This window comes from Rattus rattus, chromosome 11, assembly GCF_011064425.1.
Source record: "Rattus rattus isolate New Zealand chromosome 11, Rrattus_CSIRO_v1, whole genome shotgun sequence".
Lineage (NCBI taxonomy): Eukaryota > Metazoa > Chordata > Mammalia > Rodentia > Muridae > Rattus > Rattus rattus.
In genome coordinates, this window is record NC_046164.1 from 5,334,475 (window position 1) to 5,356,516 (window position 22,042).

The following is a 22,042-nucleotide window of genomic DNA, read 5'->3' on the forward strand; positions in this document are numbered from 1 at the left end:
AGACAGGGCTAAATAAAACGCAGCCGTGGAATCAAAGCGTGCTCTGTGTGTAACCTGTACAGCCTGACTCATGACTTCAAACCTGTTTGGTTATGATTATATCTTACGTGTGAGCCTTGTGATGCGATTCCCACTTGTTTATCTGTCTCCTCTCTCATGCCTGGTAATCAGCAGACAGACAGTGTTCCTCTGAATGGGCCTTCGACATGGAGGGTAAGGAGTTATGTTGTCAAAATGTGAATTTCAACCAGCTAAGAATGAGTTGAAGAGACCTACCATCCCATCAGAGTGACTATAGTTAACAACAACACACTTGAAAACAGCTGAGTAGATTTTAAAACTGTTCTCATCCAACCACGACCCCCCATCCCCCACTGCAAATAAGTACATCACATGGCATGTGTCAAATAGCTTGATTTACCCATTCTAGGCTGTTCTCATTTAAAAAAAAAAAAAACCCAACAACTTCATATTGCCACCATAAATAAATATAATATGAATTGTCTATTAGATGGTGACATTACTGTAGTGAAGGCGCCCATTGTCTCTGGAAGAGGTGTAAAGCTCAGTGCCAAGGGAGCAATGGGGGTGTTAGTGAGAGAAGCAGGCTGTGGATCTGCACGGGTGTTTGTCACAGTGCAGAGTGGTCACTTCTACAGGAACAAGCCTTTGCTTGTTAAACATGCTACCTTTCATTCTCTGCTTTTGGAAAAGAGGGTGAGGCACAGGGAGAGACAACAGAGCAAGCCAGAGGTCGAGGGACATTGGCTAGACATTAGGAGCTGTGAGAATCCTCAAGCCCAAGGCAAGGGTGACAGGAAGTGAGGCCACAAGCGACTGTCACGAGAACAAAGTCCTTAAGCGTAGGATTAATCTTCACTATCATGGTGGAGTTAAATCACCTAGGAAAAGCATCACTGGGTGTGTCCGTAAGTTCTGTTCCCAGAAGCTAAGTGAGAGGGGATGGCCCACCCTGAATGTGATTGACAGGATCCTAGGGGCTAAAGTTCCAGGAGGATAGAAAGGAGGAGGGAGACTGTGAGTCCTGAGGTCATCTCTCTCTACACCCAGGCTGTGGCTGCAGTGTGACCAGTCACCACCCTCAGGCTGTAGCGCACAGCTGTTCTTCCTCCCAGGCCCTCTCTGCCCTGATAAACTGTACCCTCAATCCACCACCACCCCCACCACACCCACCAAATAAGCCAATGTTTCTTTACCAGGTGCTGGATCTGTCAGGGCCTTGACTCTCTCTCCCAACCCTCAGAACTGTGAGAAATGTATTTCTGTTCTTCAGAAGCCTGGTGGTGTTAAGAAAGCGGCTCAAATGGGCTAAGACAGCAGGGCTGGCCCTAGGGCTAACACCGCAGGGCTAGCCCCAGGTCTGCTCTGTTGGCTGCTGCTACACAGGATTGGTGGGGCTCACACCAAGAAAGGACCGGAAACCCGTGTCACTAGACAGCACATCCAAAGTTTACTGTATTTGTTTGTTTGTTGTGCATTTGTATGATGAGGCGGGGGTATGCCCTAGGGTGTGCCTGCGGAGGTCAAAGGACACCTTTGTACAGTTGGTTCTCATTCCTACCCCCATGGTTCTGGGTGTTGAACTCGGGTCATCCGGCTTGCAAAACAAACACCTCAACCCTCTTAATCATCTTTCCAGCCCAGGTTTCCAGATTTTAAAGGGAGGAACCATCCCAGGGGTAAATTTGTGACGACTTGTCCTACAGGGTGGGCTCAAATGTAAAGCCACACAACAAGCAGACAAGAATCTTCCAAAGGCATCCAACTTTCCATCCGTCCGAAAGCTTTCATTAAACATCTCATCCGTTCCTCTCTTCCTCTCTTCCTCCCTCCCTCCCATTTTTTCTTCCTCCTCCTCTTCCCTCTCTTTTATGGTGCTAGGGACTAAATCCAGGGCCTCATGAGTGCTAGGTAAGTGCCCTTCCACTGAGCTATCCTGGCCCAACCATGCTGCTTTGTAGATGTTATTGAATTTGGCAGTAGGAGATGATTCCAAACTAAGTATAACAGGACCCTTACCTTTGAAAAAGACTTGGAAGCTGGCTTAAAATACTAAGCTGTGTGCTACAAATGGAAAACTCTGTGGGGCTGATGCCAGAGAAGGGCATCTCTGAGTTATGGAGAGACCAATATTCTAGAATTATAGAACACATTAGAAGACAGGAGATTCTCAGAGCTTGCATCGTCAATGGTCCCAAACCTGGGGCTTTTGATTGGTTTGGCTCTTTCTCCAACCTCCCCTATTAAGACAGAGGACCATTTTGCCCAGGCTAGCCTGCAACGTACTCTGTAGCCTGTGCTGGCCTCAATTCTCCTGCCTTAGCTCTCTAAGTCCTGAGATTTCAAGGCATTCACCACCTCACCCATCTGAAAACTCAGTTTCAACACTGAACTCATGGGCACGCAAGAAAGACACAGTGAGTGAACAGCGCACTAAACAAACTCTGGCTGCTTTGAAATTTATTAGTAATAGTTTCCAAGTGGGTCTTACAGAATAATAATCATGGGTATAGATTATAATTATACATTATACATGTTATAATAAGAAAATGCATGTTATATATATTATTACAACGTGTATAATGTGATTAATATTAATAATCTACGTAAATAATAAGATGTATAGGCATTCCCAGAAAGTTGGCATTATTAATTAAAACTGGATGAACATCGTCTCTTGACCCCTAGAAGTCCCCGAGACCCTCTCAGGCACTCCACAAAATCAAAAGTAATTTTAGTAACAATAGTTACTCCTTTCCTCCTTTCTCTCTCTGGCTTTGTGACTAAGTAGAGTTTTCTTGACCCATGAAGATGTCCCTGCTCTGTTGAAGAAGTACGTATGTGTTGGTGTATTCTCTAATTGTTAAAATTTTATTTTTGTGTGTGAATATATATATTTTTGTGTGTACAGGAACATGGGTCAATACATGGCTCTGGTGACAGCCCCTGCCTTCTACCTAGTTTGAGACAGGGTCCCTTCATTGTTTGCTTTCAGGCTGCACTTGCCAAGCTACCCTGCTGTGGCTTCTCCATGGGTTCTCCTGTGCCCACCACTCATCTTGCTGGAGGAACACTGGGATTATAGATCCCGTTAAGCACTACACTACCACGCCTAGCTTTTACCTCAATCCTGGGGATTTGAACTTGGGTCCTCAAGACTCATCTCCAGCTTTGGTTTTAATTCTATGCCTGTAAGCATCAGTACATACAACCCACAGAAACAAAAGTTCTCTGGAGTCCTTAACAAAAGTCTCTGGAGTTTTAAGAGTATAAAAAAGGCCTGAAGAAGTTTGACTTTGATTAGTTTTCTAAGGACAGGGAATTCTCCACCACAGCCCTGCCCACCCCCGACCCTCCACCCCCCACCTGTCTTGTTTACTGTCATACTTGTAGCTCTCTGCCTGCACTTTGCCTTGCAAGCAGTACACTTTCTTGTAACACTCACTAAACAAACAATGAAGGACAAAGTGTATCCCCCAAAGCACTTTTAGAAAGAGAAAGCAAACTGCTGGGTGTGACCAGCACTTGAGACAAAGAGGCAGGAAGACTGGGTAGGATTTGAGGTCATTCTCTCCAACAGAGAGTTCAAGGCCAACTGGTCTACCTGAGATTCTGTCTCAAAGTATATGAGAACCCAGGACAGAGCTTATTTTTCTTTGGTTGTTTCTGACTGTTAGTTACTAGTTTTGATTAAAAACAGCTCCCCTCTTAGTCCTATGAGTGTGTGATCTATTTAACAATATGGATCGGACCTGTCTCCTCCTTTGGCCAGCATCACACCTTTTCATTAAGGAGCTTATTCCCACCGGCTGACTCTTTTCTGTGAAGCAAGCAAATGTCTAGCAGACCAGATGGCCCTTTGGCTGTGGCCTGAAAGAAGGACTTTACACTTTACCAAACAGTAGCTGCCACAGCTAAGAACCTTCCTATGCCACTATTTCTGTCTTTTCCTGTAAATGTGCGGGATAACGGTGGTATTAGTAATAATGTCCTCAGCTAGAATTCCCATATCAAGGAAGGAAGATGGGCTAAAACCATCACTATCCCCAGCTCCTTAACCTGGCACTGTTCCTAATGAGTCTGCCATCTTCACACCTCCATAAGAGCTAAATCCCCCTAGAGCAGTAGTTCTCAACCTGTGGGTCTGAACCCTTTTGGGGATCACGGGTCAGATATCCTGCATATCACACATTTACATTTCAATTCATAACAGTAGCAAAATTATAGTTATGAAGTAGCAACAAAAATAATTGTATGGTCTGAGAATCACCATAATGTGAGGAACTGTACTAAGGGGTCTGCAGCATTACAAAGGTTGAGAATCACTGCCCCAGAGTTTCGGGACAACGCTGACAACTACTGGTCTATTCCACTGTCCTAACAGGTAATTATGAGGACACTTTCCATCAGCTTGGACTAAAGGTTGAAGGAAGCATATGGGAGTGTCCTGTGATAAGACCGGGTTTTGAATAGACTGAAGAGAAGGCTGTTTAGGAGTCCTTCCTTTAAGGAAGTTATCCACATTCCTGTTTATAGCTCTCTGAGTCCTACCTGGGTGGAGATCCAACCACATCACTGTTATCAACTTGCAAAGGAGAAACTGAGAAGTGAACATTTCCTGAGAGGATCAGCAGCTGGAGCCACATGGCAGTGGGGAAGCCCCAGATCAGTAAACAGCCAGGGCTGAATGTGTAAGCAAAGGAAGCTGGATCCCTGCTGACCACCTAGTTTCTATCATCTTCTCAGGAGGCCTGACAGGGCTTCTTCTAACTCAAGAGCTTCCTCTTCAAGCTTTATAGAAAGAAAAAGAGTCCTCCTGCATGAAGGGGATCTGTGTTCCTTAAAGCCTGGGGTCCTCCCATGCCAAGACGTGACAGACAATAGAATTGTGGGAAGACCATGTGGCTAGGGTCAGGTAAGAGGTGGCCACAGTATTCATTATCCAAACCAGCAGTCTTTTGGACGGAGAGGCTGCACACCCTTATACCAGCAAATACACACAACTACAGTCAGGCAGGGCAGTCCCGGGAACTGAGATGTCATCATCGGTAAGGTGGGAAAACAGGTTCAGCATCAGGTGACCAAGCTCAAAAGCCTATTGCTCCCCTGGCCTTTCCATAAACCACTCAGCATCCTGAGCCTCTGTTTCCAGAAAGTAGAATAACGAATAAGATGATGTCTAAAGTTTTAGGGGGTTGTTTTGTTTTTTTAACAAAAACCTTAGATATAGAGTCTAAGTCTTCTTGGCTTTTGGTGGAGACACTGTCTTGTTTTCTGTTATATTTGTAGCTCTAAGCACTAAGTCATGATCCCTCTCCTCTTTCCTAATCTTAAGGATTAAATCTAGGACATTTACCACGCCAATCACGCATTCTACTATTGAGTCATAGCAGTATAGCCTCAGCTCTGTGTTTTGAAAACACAGTTAGCAAGCACTAATTCTTAACTTTGAATGGAAAGAACTAGGAAAAGGAGGTCAAGATGCAAGAAAAAGCCCTTGGAGAGAATATAGTTGCTGGAGCTGCAGCCCGGCCATAGCTTGTTCAGCACGTGCAAGGACCCCAGGGTTTGCTTCCCAGAAAAGAAGATTAAGTTAGTATGTATCTACAATGTAGCAGGCACTGTGTTAGGTATCAAAGTGATGGGCTGGCTTATGGAATAAATACAACATCCTTCCAAGCTCTCTGAGAAAAAACTGGTTTGCTTCCTGGTGTTTATTTTTTTGGGACAGGGTCTCACTCAGCTCCCGCCAGCTTGGAACTCTCCAAGAGGATGGGGGTAATCCCACCCTACTTCCACCCCTAAGATTCTGGTTACATTGTACAACCATTACATCCGACTCACAGTGGGAAGCAGTCTGCTAGGTCTATTTATGCAAATCTATCTTCAGAAAGCCTCACGTGCTTGCTGAATAAGGTGTTGTTGATGCCTTAGTACCCAGGTGTGTGTGTGTGTGTGTGTGTGTGTGTATGTGTGTGTGTGTGTCTGTGTGTCTGTGTGTCTGTGTGGTGTTTGAGAGGGGGGGAGGGAGGAGGAAAAGGGGAGGGAGAGAGGTAGGGAGAGGGAGAGGGAGAGGGGCACTGAAGAAGAGGAGTAAGGTGCTTGCACACCTCTGCAAATGAGAACTAAACCAAGGACAACATGGGTTTCCCAGGATGAGGCCATCATTAGTGGGAACCAGTAGGCCTGGGTCCAGCAACAGCAGATCCTTTGAAATTGTCCTGACTTTTGCCCTCCCAGCCTCTGCAATCATTTGGTTGAAGGAGCTCATTGTTCTAGTTACTTTTCTGTCACTGTCATAAATCACAGACCAAAAGCAAGATGGGCAAAGAATAGATTTATTTGGCTTAGGTTTCCAAATAAATAATCCATCACTGAGAGGAGCTGGGGGAAGAAAAGGCAGGAGCCTGGAGCAGGAACTGAAGCTGAGACCATGGAGAAACACTGCTTGTTGACTCACTCCCTGGTCTGCTCAGCGTACCTTTCCTACACATCCCAGGCCCACCCACAGGCCAATCTGATGGAGACAGACTCTAGTGTGGTTACATCTGCATGGTCAAGATGATTAACTGCTAGATCTTTCTTTAGATTAGCAGCAGGAGTTAAGATCCAAGATCCAGCCTGGGTGGTGGCCTGCATCCTGCATTTAATGCCAGCAGGTGGAGGCCAAGGTGGATCTCTATGAGTTCCAGGCCATCCAGTGCTAGAGAGTGAGACCCTGTCTCAAAAGGAGGAGGAGGAGGAGGAGGAGGAGGAGGAGGAGGGGGGAAGGAGGGAAGGAGGAAGAAGAGAAGGAGGGAAGGAGGGAAGGAGGAGGAGGAAGGGAAGAAGAAAAAGAAGAAGAAGAAGAAGAAGAAGAAGAAGAAGAAGAAGAAGAAGAAGAAGAAGAAGAAGAAGAAGAAGAAGAAACCAAGCTCTATCATGAAGTGCCTTCTTCTAGGCCTTCTAGGACTCTGCCCAGCTACAGCCTCAGTGTCCCTTCGGTACCTCACATCTCCCATAAAAGCCCCCAAGGCAGACAGTTGGGAAGCTGGCCCTGCTAATTTCTTCAAGTCTGACTTTGAATAAACTTGATTACTTCCAACCAATATTTGTGTCTAAATTTTGGTCATGGTAAATAGCAGGCAGCTGGGACAGTTGCTTCCAATAACCATTCCACCCACCATATTTACTCTAGAGCTCGTTTCCTTTCTTCCTTTCTGTTATTGTTCTTGATGTGTGCATATGGGTGATGTGGCTACATGTATGACTACATGTGCATGTCTGTCCACATGCGTGTGGACTCCAGGGGTCAATGTTGAGAATCTTCAACCACGTCTCATGTATTTGCCTGTTTGTTTATTTGAGACCAGGTCTTTCACTGACTCTAGAACTCGCCATTGGCCAGGTTTGCTGTCTAGAAGTCCCAGACATCCTCCTGCCTCTGCCTCCAAAGTGCTAAGGTCACAGGTGCATGCTGCCTCATCCAGTTTCTTATATATATTTGGTTGTGAGCCTAGCCTTTAACGGCTGAACCATCTCTCCAGCCCGCCTCATCCAGTTTCTTATGTGGGTTCAGGGGATCTAATCTCAGGTCCCTGTGCTTGTGTGGCAAGCACTTTATTTTATTATATTATCCCTGAGATCAATCTGCATAGCAATTATCTTACCAAGCTTCCCAAAATTGGCGGAACCTGAGTATCTGAATGTTATCTTTTCCCCATTCCTATTTTGATGTTACACAAGTTGAGGTACAATCTTCAAAGGAAAACAGTAAGAACTGGCAGTTGGCGTGGATTAGATCACAATGTGGATCATATTAAAGTCAATGTGTGAATGAATTACCCCACAGAAATACTACTGGAAATAATGAGGGAGGTCACATATTGATCACCCAGTCCTTGTGTGCTAAGTGTGAGGTCTATGTCTACGCTTAGCCCATAAGATCCAGGTTTTATGGATCCTGAAACTTCTGTAGTTTGAAGAGCCCTTTGTAGGAGGGGGAAAATGGGCATAAAATTAAGCACAGGGCTCTGGAAGGACCCAAAAGCTTAAAATTCAGGAGTTTCATGGAAACACAAGTGGGTGGCCAAGGTGCCTCACTCAGCTTCCCAGTTTCACAAGAAAAGAAACCAAGGCTTTGAAAAGTTAAGTGACTTGCTCAAGGCTGAAGCTGCAGAGTGGTACACTTAGAATCTGAACACAGGGTGTGCGATTCCTGATCTCTGATTCACTGTGGGGCTTCTAAAAAAAACACAAACAAACAAACAAAAAACAAACAGACAAAAAACCAAACAACCAAAAAACAAACAACCAAAAAAAAAGCTATCATTCCATTAAACTCTGACTAGATCCCAGGAGGGAAAGCATACTATTTTCTTAGAATTTCTTATGCTCTTTCTAAATGCATTGGTCATTATTATCAGAGCTTACAGTCAAGGAAACATGAATAAAAATATTACAGGCTGGAAGGAGAGCTAGTTTGAAGAGTCTAAGATACAAGGAACCTCCGTTCAATCACAGTGCTGTGTAAACCAGGTGTGGTGAAGCACACTTGTCTCCCCAACACTCAGGATGTGGAGGCAGGATCATTTCCAACTCGAGGGTGGATGTGAGGCTAGCCTGAACTACACCTCCTTCCCTCAAAAAAGATGACAGGCCTTTTTTCCTCCTTCCTCTGAAAAATGGGTCATGAGTCACCTGCGAAGCCCAGGTTCTCGCCTTGCTCACGGTCTGATCCAAATGGGCTGAACATGTGCCGACAGTGCTTCCGTCATTCTTGACCTGAATGGATGATTCACTGTTCATCCCCTGTGATACCAATCATGCTAGCACAGAATAAAAAACTGAAGGCCAAAAAAAAAAAAAAAAAAAAAAACAGATGACAGGTGTCATGTAATTCTTGTGATCAATCCCCAGCACCTGGGAGTCTAAGACAAGAGTGGTGTATTCAAGGACCAGCCTGGGCTACATAATGACATTCTATCTCTAAAAGAAAGATTCAACAAGTAGTCCCTGGCTTCTCAGTGGGCACGTGGAGCCAACATTCATTCCTTGCCCTTCTGTAAAGCCCTTCTTGGTCTTTCCCTCTGTTTGGGATGACCCTACAGGTTTCCCTGGGAAGTGCACACTGGTAACCTCTGGTTGACTTACAACATCCCCAATCCATCTCACCAGAATGAACCTATTTCCTTCCTATCAGACATCATGTAGTATATACCACTCTGCAGCTCAGGTCGGGCAGTTCTGTAAGTCTCCTGTGCTATAACTTATCAATCAGGAAGAAAAGCACTTTTTCCCCCTGGGTTCGGTCCCAAAAAAAAAAAAAAAAAAAAAAAAAAAAAAAAAGATGGTTATAAGAAAAGCACTTGTGGCCAACAGAAACTCAGGTCCTGTGATGCTACTTCCCAAATAACCCTGCCTGAATGAACCAAGTTCACTAAGAATCAGTGTTTATGGCTGAGGTGCAGGGAGAAACCTTTATCTTACCAGATCCTCCAAACACAGACACAGACACAGACACAGACACAGACACACACACAGACACACACACAGACACACACACACACACACACACACACACACACCCATATTCTGACTGTTGTATTCCTTACTCAAGTACAAAGCAAGAGTTGAAGACTGGCCTTGGATTGGGATGTGGAGGACAGAAAGAGTTTGTTTTTCTCTTTGAACACACACGCTCAGGGCAACAATGGTCTTTGAGAAGCTCACACAGTAGGCTTGGTCTTGGCAGTGCCATCTCATTAAGGCTTGAATAAGCCTTTGCCTTGACACTTAAAAAGAAAATCTTTAATTGCCAGATTCCAAGTAACTGGTTACTACTGGGAATCTCCGTTTAGGGACTTCATCTACTGGCTTTTGGAATAAGGCAACCAGTTTTATTAATCTGGAATAGAGTGACTCCCAGCAGATTCTCAAACCTCAGCTTTTGTTCCTGGGTGTGAGGAATACCGATCAGCAAGACAATGATGCTAAAGAGAAAGGCTACTCCAGGGACTTGTTTATTTATCTCTTTATTTTTAAAGGAAAAAGCGATCCTAGTAACTCTCTCCTGTTCCTCTTTCCACCATGCTTGGTGAATGTGGGTGAAAGGGCAAAAGGAAGAAATGACCAGGATGGAGAAGTCTTCCACATGACCAGCAGGCCCCGATCATCCACCCTGGGAGACAGGTCCAAATTCTTTAATTACCCAAATTTTTAATTACCCTGATGAAGGATGAAACAGAGTCGAGGCTGTGCGAGACACAAGGCGGCCAAGCACTAACTGCAATGGATAAAATGTCACCCATTCCTAAAACCTGACCCTGTTTGCCATCTACCCTTCCCTTCCCTTCCCCTCCGTGCCCTGCCCTACCCTGCCCTGCCCTGCCCTGCACTGCCCTGCACTGCCCTGCACTGCCCAGAAAGGCAAGAACACAATAGACCTCTCACCCACTTCTCATCCCCAGGCCCACTCCTCTTCAAAGGCCGCGCGGGCAGCCGACAAAGCAGCCTCTTCGGCAGTGTTTTCTATTTCTTTGTGAAGTGCAAGGGAAACAGGAATCAACATAGGCCCAGTGTGTTGAGGGGTGGGGAGAATTGCTAAGGATAGGACGGATACTCAAGGCTTTTTTACAAAGTCAACATCTGTAGACTACAGGTTATTTAAAGGGAAGAGTCAACCTCAAGTCTCCACATCCTGCCAGCCCCGAGAGACCAGGGGCAAACAAGAGCTGTGTTCTGCAGGCTCGGCGCCAATGCAGCTCTCCCCACTCGAGGTCCGCAATGGGAGAGTGGCCTGTACACACACACACATACACACAGTCTGGCTCACCTTCTCGATCGTCTGGTCCACTGCCTTCTGAAAGACTCGAGCCACTAGCAGCGTGACACTGGTCACCAGCAGCAGCAGAGACAGTGTCCCCGCCGTGTAGAAGCAGCATCGGGCCATACTGTGAGCGGTTCACGGGCCAGGCCCGCGACAGAACGGCGAGCAAGGAAGAGCCTCGGCCAAGGCCGCGTAACAGTCGCCCAAAGCTCCGGGGCCCTGCGGCTCCCGCGCCCTCCTGGTGCGGGCTCAGCCGCCGCCTGCGCGGTGTACACAGCCCTGGAGTAGGCACCAGGCGAGCACGGCCCTCGGAGCACAGAGCCCGCGCGATCGCGGGTGCTGGGATCGCCTGGCTTTCGTTTTCTCGGGCTGCTGCAGCCCGGGAGGTGCAGGGAGCGCGCAGAGCGGTGACGCGGGTCGGTGGGGCTCGCCAGCAAGCCGCGGCGGCGCGGCGGTGTTGGTGGCGGCTGGCGACTGTGCCGGGAAGCGGGAGGGGCCGGGCGGAGGCCTCCAGTCATGTGCCCTGCAGCGGCCCCTGCGATTCGGCGGGCGCTGCGCCTGCATCCTCTCCCTGCAGGTGGAGCGGTCACCCCGGGAACTGAAATCGCCCTTTCCTGTTCACTCAGCCACTTTCTTTCTCCTGCAGATCCCTGCTTGGGCTAAACCTGGGGAACTCCGGCTTGACCTGCGGTTTCCCTTGCTCCAGAGGATCTCCCGGGTTCCTCTGAAGGTTTTAGTACAATGTAACGAATGCTTTTACAAGGTGCCAGCTGATTTGTGCCAGCAGAGACATTTGCCTTGTTGGGTTGAACTGGGTCTTCAGGACTATGTCAGAGTGTGTCCTCAAGAAAGCGAGCAGGCATTCCAGGGACTGAAGGCAAAGGCTGTAGGAGTGAAAGCAAAACCCTGGAAGATAAAGAGTTAACTGTTGAGTAGTGCAGGCTATGCTGTAGGGTTTGTAGTGCCTTTGGAGATCAGATTTTGAAAGGCTTTGTGTCCTGATAAAAGGTGTTAACAGAGAAGCAAGTCATGTCGAGCAAGTGTTTATTGTCTGCTTTGGTCATCATGAGTTGAATAAGGGACTAGTTCGAACACACACACACACACACACGCACACGCACACGCACACGCACACACACACACACACACAGCCCTATTATAAAGGGAAGAGAAGTGCTATACAGGTTTAAAAGAAGAACTAGAGTTGGGATGTGGGTGTGATTTCGTTAATGGGAAGAGGCAAGTAGGGTGGGCTGGGAGGAAAGAAATACCACACTCACTACAAGTTCAACAAAGCCACGGGAAAGAGGGTTGTCCTTGAGGCAAATTGGCACGTTCCCAATTTCTGACATATCTCAGATGTAGGCCTGCCTTAAATGTCCCTGTTGTGCTTAATCAGCGAGCTGGGAGCAACCTTGAGAAGTTAGTCTTTACCAACTGGGGGTTAAATACCACGGGATAGATTTCAGTAGTCCTCAGCAGCTGAGAGGGTCATCCGTCACTAATGCCATCTGCAGGGGAAGATCTGGACAGACATTTTCTTGGCCAGTCCAGTGTCCTTATCATTAAGGAGTCAACCAACCAGGATGGGAAACATTCAAATGATTGTGGCACCCGAGGCCAGCCTGCACCATACAGGGAGACCTTGTCTCAAAAGAGGAAAGAAAACAAACAAAAAAGAAGCACATAAAAGAAGGAAGGAAAGAAAATAATTTAAATGAAGGTTACTGTTGCTGGTGTACTACATAATTAGACTCACGACAGTTATGCCTACACAGATTTCTCCCCCTCCCCCTCCCCCTCCTCCTCTTCTTGTCATAATTTCCAAACAGTGGTGTATCAAGGATTATAAGTGACCTAAAGAATAAGGAGAGATGGGGTTGGGGATTTAGCTCAGTGGTTGAGCGCTTGCCTAGCAAGTACAAGGCCCTGGGTTCGGTCCCCAGCTCTGAAGAAAAAAAAAAAGAAAGAAAAAAAAAAAAGAATAAGGAGAGATGCGTGTATGTTCTATGTACACCTCTCTCTCTCTCTCTCTCTCTCTCTCTCTCTCTCTCTCTCTCTCTCAGTTTTTACTATGCTGATTTTTTTTTTTTTGTCTATTTTTTTTCAATTTTAAGACAGGGCTTCATGTAGCCCAGCCTAGCCTCAATCTGGCTGTGCAGGAAGATGATGAATTTCTGATCTAGTCTCTACCTGTCTGTTACTGACAGTATGGGTGCTCGCCATTTTGGGGTTAGGATGTGCTGGGGGATCAAAACCAGGGCTTCTTGGGTGCTAGGCACACGCTGTGCCTACTGTGGTATGTCACCCATCCCTACTATGTCGTTTTCTAGTAAGGCATCTGGGCACCTTCAGAAAGGCCTCGACACAGTGTGTTAAGGGTCCTGGGGAACACTTCACAGTTGCTGAGTGGCATTTCTTGACTGATTCAGGATGCAGGGCCCTTTTTAAAGCACTCACTGTTTCTACGCTGTGACTACTGACGATCGGGAGACGGGAATCCAGAGGCTCTGCTGAGGACTTGGTGAGATGGTGGGATAGCGTAAGAATGGTGACAAGTTCTTTATCACTTCTACTGAGAGGAACTGACTCTTTTCCCTTTGATGGATGATGGATATAGTAATTTGTTAGAGCGACAGAGTATGGCAGAAATGACAGCGTCTTGGAGCAGCTGCTTCTGATTCCCTGTCTAAACTTTTAAGACAGTCTCCTGTGTCCTGGGCTGGCCTGGAACTCCAATGTAGAAGGAGGATCTTGACCTCCCCCCCCCCCCCGGAGCTGAGGACCAAACCCAGGGCCTTGCGCTTGCTAGGCAAGCGCCTACCACTGAGCTAAATCCCCAACCCCGATCTTGACCTTCTGAAGCTCCTCTCTGCCCACCAACCGCCTGCCCTGTGCCCCAGTTTGTTTAAGGGGACACGCTAGGCCCCCCAGCCCTCCCTTTCCCTGTTTTCAGGCAGGGGTTGGGATTTTGCTGCAATCTCTGTGTCTTTTTGTTCGTTAACTAGGAAAAGGCTTTTCTGAGTAGCCTTCAATGCTTACCACACACAGGTTGCTCACTGGACTCCTGTCCCCACCTCTGACTTCTAAGTCGATACCACCGGCTGGTTGATCCCGGAGCACAAACTCCACAGACAGCTACCACCCATTCCAGCCCTGATTCCTAACTCCAGCCCAGCCTCTTCTTCAAGTTCACAGATGTGTATAATATTATATCATTTCTCTCACTCTCCTCCCTTAACCCTGCCTATTCCCCCCTTCACCAAAGCCTTGGCCCTTTCAAATTACTATCATATATACGTGAATAACTATATAAACACAACCCAGAATCCATTTAGTGTTGCTTATAGGTAAACGCTTTTTAGAGCTGACCAATTAGTGGCGTCATCCCTGGGGAATTAATGACTCTCGTCCATCACTAACTGCCTCTAGCTCTTCATCTAGGGTTAGGATCTTGTGAGATTTCTCCCATCCATGCTAACATGTCAGCTGATGGCCTTGAATTCACTGTAACTATGCTACCCCCAACCCCACCCCATCTAAGTCTCCTGGGAGCTGGGATTGCAGGTCCAAGCCACCACACCTAGCACATTCAGGTCCACTTTGCTTCTTTTGTTTGTGAGTTGTTTGAGATGAGCTACCGTGTAGCACAAGTTGGTCTCAGACTCCCGATCCTCCTGCCTCCGTTTTCCCAGTGTTGAGACCACAGCTGTACACAATGGTGTCAGACGCTTGAGGTCCCTTCTCATCTTTATCTGAGTCGCTGGAATAGTGACAGGCTGTAGAGATGGAGAGATAGAGACAGCTTTGAGAGCATCTCAGTGACTACCTCAATGTCCACACAGGACTTCCTGCTCCTTTGTCCTCAGTTTGCCTTCTCACTGAGGCTCTTTTGCTATTTCTTCTGTCTACTTCCCCTTTAAATCTCTGGCTGGACAAAACAAAAAATCATTTTTGGTTCCTCTTAGACCAGCTGACCAGACCAGCATTTAAAAAGTGTACTAAGCACTGACCAGACCAGCATTTTAAAAATGTACTAAGCCCAATGACAGAAGAAGAACATCCTAATTACAGAAAATATCAACAAGTTTGTATGTTCTGAAAATAACATACTGTAATCCCACAGTAATTTCCATTTTACGATGGTGCCTGGTGAAACCTGACCTGAATGCCCTTCCATTCAGTTCCTTCTTCTTTACCACGTGGCGGTGACGATCACGAACTTTGGGCCAGATTCTGATCAGTTTCTCAATGCTCCTTGGGACTTCCTCATTTCTGGTCAGTGGACCTGCCTGTCCATTGACTAATGAAGTTATTATTTTAATTGCCATGTAATAATGTCACCTACAGATGAGATGCCACCCTCGCCTCCAGGGTGAGGCCCTGGCTTGCCAGAAGTGCGGGCAAACAGCCCCAGGAAAGGCTGGTGCTTGAGTCAAGGTCAGCACCCCTGTCTGTCGTGGGAAGGCTGACATCCTAGAAAGGAGGCAGAGAGTTTCTGTACATAAAGTTAGAAAACTATATCCAAGAAGCAGAGCAAGGACACTTAAGAATGAACAATCATTGGTGCTTCTTGATGTCCCACAATTCAGGACCCAGAAATGAAGGATTTCCTCCTCAGACTCTAAGAAGAGACGGTTAGGCAGGAATGGGCATGGGAGAGGAAGAGAACTCTTTCAATCACTATTTTAACTTTTTTTGGGTGGGTTGGGGGAGGGTATCACATGTAGCCCAGGCTGGCCTGTAACTTGCTGGATAGCCCAGGCTGACCTGAAACTCAATATCCTTTTGCCTTTCAGGTTCCATGTTAAACTTCAAAGATCGAAGTCACACTCGAGTTTAATCACACAGTCCCTGTATGCCTTTCTGTAGAAAGGGGTCATGTGTTTCCTGTAAGCGTTTATTATACTCCCAGGGCCTCACGTGGGCTAGACATGAAGTGGAATAACTACAGGGCTACACCCAGCAAAGTGGCATGCTTTTAAATAAGCCTGTGTAGCTTCCAGTGTTCCTGCCAGTCACTCTTACTCTTTTTGAAGATTTCTGTGCATTGTTTCATCAAAAGGAGCTTGACTTTCTCCCCTGTGAGATGGTCTGGCATCCTGGCCTGCCTTTACCAGCGGAGTCCGGCAGCCAGCACAGTTCTGGCACTGTCAGATCTGCCGGGAACGAGCTCCTTTACCTTCTTTGGGATCCAATTGCCAGGATAGACGCTTGTTTAGTTTACTGAATGGTGAGACATCACGTGACCCTGGAGAATAAGAGGCCATCATGGATGTCGCAGCCCCAGCACAGTTCCTCCATGTATAGGTTGATGTCCTTATGCAGGTGAAGGCAGACACAAGATAAAACAAGGCCTGTCATTGGACGAGAAGGAAGGGAGGCGGGAACAAAGTTTTAGAAGGAGAGGGAGAAGCAGAAAAAAGCGGAGAGGCAGCATGGAGGCAGACGTAAATGGTCCTCACCTTGTATCTCTACATAGATACAGGTTGTTGTGAATATTTCTTAAGGGATGGATTTCTACAGGTCAATTTATCTTATCTTGGTGGGCAGTTTCTATCTTTATCAATTGGTTATGAATTTATCGTGTGGTTGTATTGTGGATTGAGAATTTAAAGTATAAATCTGATTGTTGGGTTGCAGTTTGTTGAGTCTTGATCTTACCGGGTAGCTGGAACCAGAGAGTTCGAGGCTAGCAGAGAGTCGCCAGGAGAGATACTAACCAGAGATAAGTTATGGTTAGTTCCATATAGGCCCACGTGTGCCAGAACTAACTCTAGGAACCAGCATGGCAAAGTGCCATGATGGAACGGTTCACAGATCGTCTGGGTCTGAGAGTACTTGGGGGCAGCGTGGAGATAAAAGTACCCTGCAGTGCCATGTGGCCCTAGGGGTGCCAGAGTTAGCAAAGGACAAAAGGTTTAGCCATTTTTTAATATATACCGTAACAGCATGAGTCTAGCTTTTTCCCCCATGAGAGAGGTGATCAACCACCCTGTAGAGCTCTGCCCAATGAGGAATAGTAAATAAATAAGTGACTGCGTGTTAAGATACTAAATTTGGATGGCTTTTTGAACCATAAAATGTGAAAAGCACCATAGAGTCAGTGAACTGGCCCAGCAGGTAAAAACGATTGCTATATAAACCTACTGACCTGAGTTTGATCCCTGAGACCACAGTGGAAGACGAAAAATACCTTGCAGTGTAAACACACACACACACACACACACACACACACACACACACACACACACACACACCTTAAAAATTGAAATACCATGTTTTTTCATTTTTAATTATTTTAATATTTTGAGAGCCTAAAATAGCACTGGGACTGGCTTAGTTTGTGATCAATTCAGGGCCAAGGTATTTACCTATTGGCTTTTCCTATTATTTAACTTAAGGATGTGCCATCATACTTAGTGTACTGGTTTGAATATGCTTGGTTTGGGACGTGGCGCTATTAGGAGGTGTGGCCTTGTTGGAGTAGGTGTGGCCTTGTTGGAAGAAGTGTATCACTATGGAGGGTGGCCAATGAGATCCTCCTCCTAACCATGTGGGAGCCATTTGTCTCCTGTTTGCCTTCTGAACTCGATGTAGAACTCTCAGCTCCTCCTGCATCATGCCTGCCTGGATGCTGCCTTGATGATCATGGACTGAACCTCTGAACCTATAAGCCGGCCCCAATTAAATGTTGTCCTTATAAGAGTTGCCTTGGGGGGTTGGGGATTTAGCTCAGTGGTAGAGCGCTTGCCTAGGAAGCGCAAGGGCCTGGGTTCCGTCCCCAGCTCCGGAAAAAAGAAAAAAAAAAAAAAAAGAGTTGCCTTGGTCATGGTGTCTACTAACAGCAGTAAAACCCTAACTGAAACACTTAGTGATTTAAATACATCATTTATAAATATTTGTGATGTGTCTACTGCCCTGAGCAGTGCAAGATCCATAGGAAAACCTATTTTCTCCTCCCTGGTCCCTTGCCAATAGACTTACAGTGGGAGATGGCTCATTGGTGAAACGAACTTATTACTCTTACACAGGACCCAGGTTTGATTCCCTAAACCCACATGACAGCTCACAATCATCCTTGAATCCAGTCAGCACCAGGGGTCTGAAGCCCTCGTCTTACCTTTCAGAGCCCTCTGGGAGCACCAGGCGTTTGGGTGGTGCACAGGCATGCATTTAAGCAAACACATCCATACACATAAAATGAAGAAATGGAAGCATATTTGAAAAGCCCACAAGCTTCTTTGTGGATACAAGGTGCAATTCCCTGGAACCGAACTCCCTTGCCACTATGCTTTTGGTTTTGTGTTTTTCACACATACTCCATGCCAAGGTAGAGGAGATATTTTTGCTTCTACTGCTTCTCGGTTGTGGCTTCTCCATTATCATCTTTGTGACCTAGGCTAGGGACCCCTCCCCCCCAATTCCTCATCTTTATTTTGCTTTAGAATCCTTGTATATTGAGAGAAAAATCTTTAGATAGTTTCATTTTTTCCTTCTCCTCCCCGACATAAGTATGGAGGTTTTTTTGTTTTGTTTTGTTGTTGCTGTTGTTGTTAGTTTTTCAAAACATAAAAAAACAAAGAAGAGAAAGACACTTTGTTTCTCTTTTGTTTTACCTTGCTCCTTTCTTCTCCTGAAGCAACAAATCCAGTGTTTTCACCACACAATGGTTCCACTGTTTCTGGGTTTTGGTGAGTCCTAGGTTGACTCAAATCTAGGGCTTTAAGCACGCTAGCTTAGTGCTTCTAACTAATAGAACGCGTGTTTGGAGGTGGAGTACGGGAGGGGGCAGTGAATGAAGAGGCAGGGGAGAAAAAAAGAGAAAAACAAATCAGCTATGGTGGCACATGCCTGTAATCCCAGCCCTTGAGAGCCCGAGGTAGGAGAACCTCAAATTCAACACCAGCCTGAGCTACATATTGTGGCCTCATTTTTTAAACTTCATGCTTATGGGTGTTTTGCCTGCATGTGTGCCTATGCACTCTGTGTGTGCCTAATACCTGTGGAGGTCAGAAGTGGGCATCAGATCCTTTAAAACTCGAGTCACAGATGGTCACAAGTTGCCACGTTGATGCTAGGAATTAAACCCGGATGTTCTGGAAGAGCAGTCAGTGGTCTTAACCATCGAGCTATTTCTCTAGCCCCTTTGGGGATGTAGTTCAAAGGTAGAGCCCTCAAGTAATGCTCTGCCTGGGTTTAATGCCTCAGGGTGTGTGTGTGGAAGGGGGCCAATAAAAGCATAACAGCAGATATCTGTATGGTATGATCTCCCTATGCTGTGCTTCATTTAACCCTTCTATGACCCTGTGAGGATGATGATCCATCCCTTTTCTCAAATGAGAAAGCAGATATGGATAAGCTGGCAAAGCGACCCAGCAGCACATGGCCAATAGGAAGCAAAGTTAGTGCTGAAACGGAAATAAACCTGGCACCTGTGCACGCGCGAGCTCCTAAGTCACTAAGCACCGCTTGGACTTCTACTCTCATACCGATTGGAAACAAAAGGAAAGAGGTGAGTTTTCTGGAAACACTGTGTCTTTAGAAAGTTTCTCAAGGCTGTTACCATTTCTCATGGTCTGACTCGAAACCTGTTCTCTCCAGATTTTTTTTTTCTCTTTTGTAGAAGCAAATGAGGTTTGGGTTAGTTGGTTGGGGGTGGCTTTTCAACCCAGCGAGGCAGTGCCAGCGTGTTGCAAAATCTCAGAGCTGTCTGGTTTCCTGGACATTGCAACACCGGGTTGAACAAGCAGCAGGAGAAGGCAGGTATTCATTCTTTAATGAGTCATTTCACCGGGAGAAGTTGTTGAAATGAGAGTTAGTTTGCTCCATCTCCTCTTCTGAAGAAGAGACAGGAAGAAAGAAAATGAAGAAAGTTGTGGGTCAAAGTGAGTCTTGTTAGTCCCAGAATGTGGGCAGTGGCTATTTCCTCTAGAATAAGGATATGGTAGGGGACTGGCAGATAGCCAGGCTGGGGTTAAGAGAATTGTGTTAGTCAATTGTATGTAGTGATTAGATATACACCAAGACAAACAGCCTAAGGAAAATTTATTTGGGCTCGTGGTTTCAGTTTTGGGTCGGTGTCCACTAGCTCCCTTCTGGGATGTGGTGAGGCAGAAACCTAGGTCATGAAAGCCTGAGAGAACACTGCTGCAATTGCTACTTCTGTAACAAGTGTTGACAGATGTAGACGTTTCTACCGAAGAACAGCTTTCTTATTGTTTGCTGAAATGAGGTCTCTGTAACTCAAACTGACTTCAAACTAACAACCTAGGCGAATATGGCCCGAAATAGATCCTTTTGTCTCGGTCTCCCAAATTTTTTGCATTAATGGTGTGGGCCACCAGCCCTCTGGGCTTCAAGATAAGCAGAGGTAGAGGCGAGCAAGTCTAGTCAGGCAGCATAATTTATCAGGTTGAGTAACAATCCTATTTTGTACATTGTATTTTCTCTCCTGTTTTTTTCTGGGAGTCATAAAAGTCAATTATTTTCAATTGACTAAGCCTTCTTATCCTTGTAAAGTTTGACAGGAAAATGCCTGACTTCCTCTGTCGGAACTGCTGTAACAAAACCCTTTAAACTACATATACTACAAACAGCAGAAAATCTATTTCTTACAGTGCCTAAGGTTGGGAGTTCTAAGATCTAGGTGACAGCAGGTTTTTTTTTTAAATCAGTGATGGCCTAGTTTCTGGTTCATAGCTGGCACAGTGCTTCTGTGCCCCTACATAGTGGAAGGGGCTAGCCAGCTCTAAGGCACCTATTATAAGGTCGCTATTCCTTCATGACCTATGTCATCATGACCTTGTCACCACCCAAAGGCTTGATCTCCCAGAACCATCACTCTGGGGAGGAGGGTATCAAGACTTCAGCATGTTAATGGGGAAGGACACATAGACGTCTACACCACAGCACTGTATTCTCAGAGTACTAAGAATGGCATGTTGATCAGTTTTACTGCTGCGATCAATTACATGAGAAAACAATTTATAGGAGGACATTTCCATTTTGGCTCACAGTTTCAGAGGTTTCTGTCTGGCCAAGTGGTTTCGTTGTTGGTTTTGGTGAGGCAGAGCATCATCACAGCAGTGTGGCAGAGTAGCAATGGAGGGGTTAGGGAAAGTGTCAATCCTCAAGGTTTTATCCCAGTGCCTCTCTCCTAGAAGCACAGGGGCCAGAGAGAACTTTGTGTTTTCATTTGCTCTCAGTAACTCATTTCTTCTGGTTAAATAGCACACTCGGCTAGGAATTCATCAATGGATTTATCCGCCAATTGGACTACAGTCTTAGTAAGCCTCTCAATAGCCCCTCCACTTTGGGAACAAGTTTTCAACACATGAGTCTTTTGGGGGGGGGACTTCTATGCAGGGGGAACTTCTGTGCAGGGGGAACTTCTATCCAAGCCACAATAAATGGTTGTGATGTGATTGACATTTGACAATTTCCCATCTCATTTAATCCTTAGGCCTTCCATAGGAGAAAAGTACTGCCATTATCCCCTATATGGATGAAGAAGTTAAACCCCAGAAATGTTAAACGACTCGCTGAAGGTGAAGCACGCTAAGAAATGGAGTCATGATTCAAACACAAATAGGCTTCAGGATTCACTGATCGTGTTGGAATTTGTCTGGCACAGGGGCACACTCTTGTAATTCTAGCATCCTGGAGGGTGACTGAAGTATCATGAGTTTAGGGCCAGCCCAGGCTACATAGTGAGACCTTGACTTAAACAGACCAACGAGAGCAAAACAAAATATTGAATTGTGCTTGACCAAGGATCTCATGTTTCCGGGCTGTCCTCCAACTGACTATGACCTTTAACCTCTGATATCACCCCCTTCCACCTCCAGAGTGCAGGAATAACAGGCCAGCTACCCTCTTTGGTTGTATGAGGTGCAGGGGATCAAGCTCAGGACCTTGCATCCTGGGCAAACATTGTACTATACAAGCACTTTCCTCTTTCAATAACCCAAATAAATCACCACCCAATACCTACCCAATGCATTTATATTGCATTATATTGTCTTCATATCACCAGGTCATCCAATAAGGATAAAGCCCTTAATGTAAATAGATCCAGTTTGAGGAGTCCTAAACCACCTCCTGATGATGTTTTCTATGGTAGAGTGGGTTACCTGTTTATGTGCCTTGGTACTTTGAGTCCAGTTGCTTACCACTTAAAAGCCCATAGTTGGGATGTAACAGTTGGTAGAA

General features: G+C 46.0%; 1 protein-coding gene across 1 annotated transcript in view; it reads right to left on the minus strand.

Moving 5' to 3' along the window:
• Scarb2 (scavenger receptor class B member 2) overlaps nucleotides 1-11,284 on the minus strand; it is a 54,876-nt gene extending 43,592 nt beyond the window's left edge. The window contains exon 1 of the mRNA XM_032915927.1: nucleotides 10,835-11,284. Within this exon, the coding sequence (XP_032771818.1) occupies nucleotides 10,835-10,951 (117 nt within the window). The 5' untranslated portion in view covers nucleotides 10,952-11,284. The remainder of the gene's footprint in view (nucleotides 1-10,834) is intronic.
• Between the last annotated feature and the right edge of the window lie 10,758 nt (nucleotides 11,285-22,042).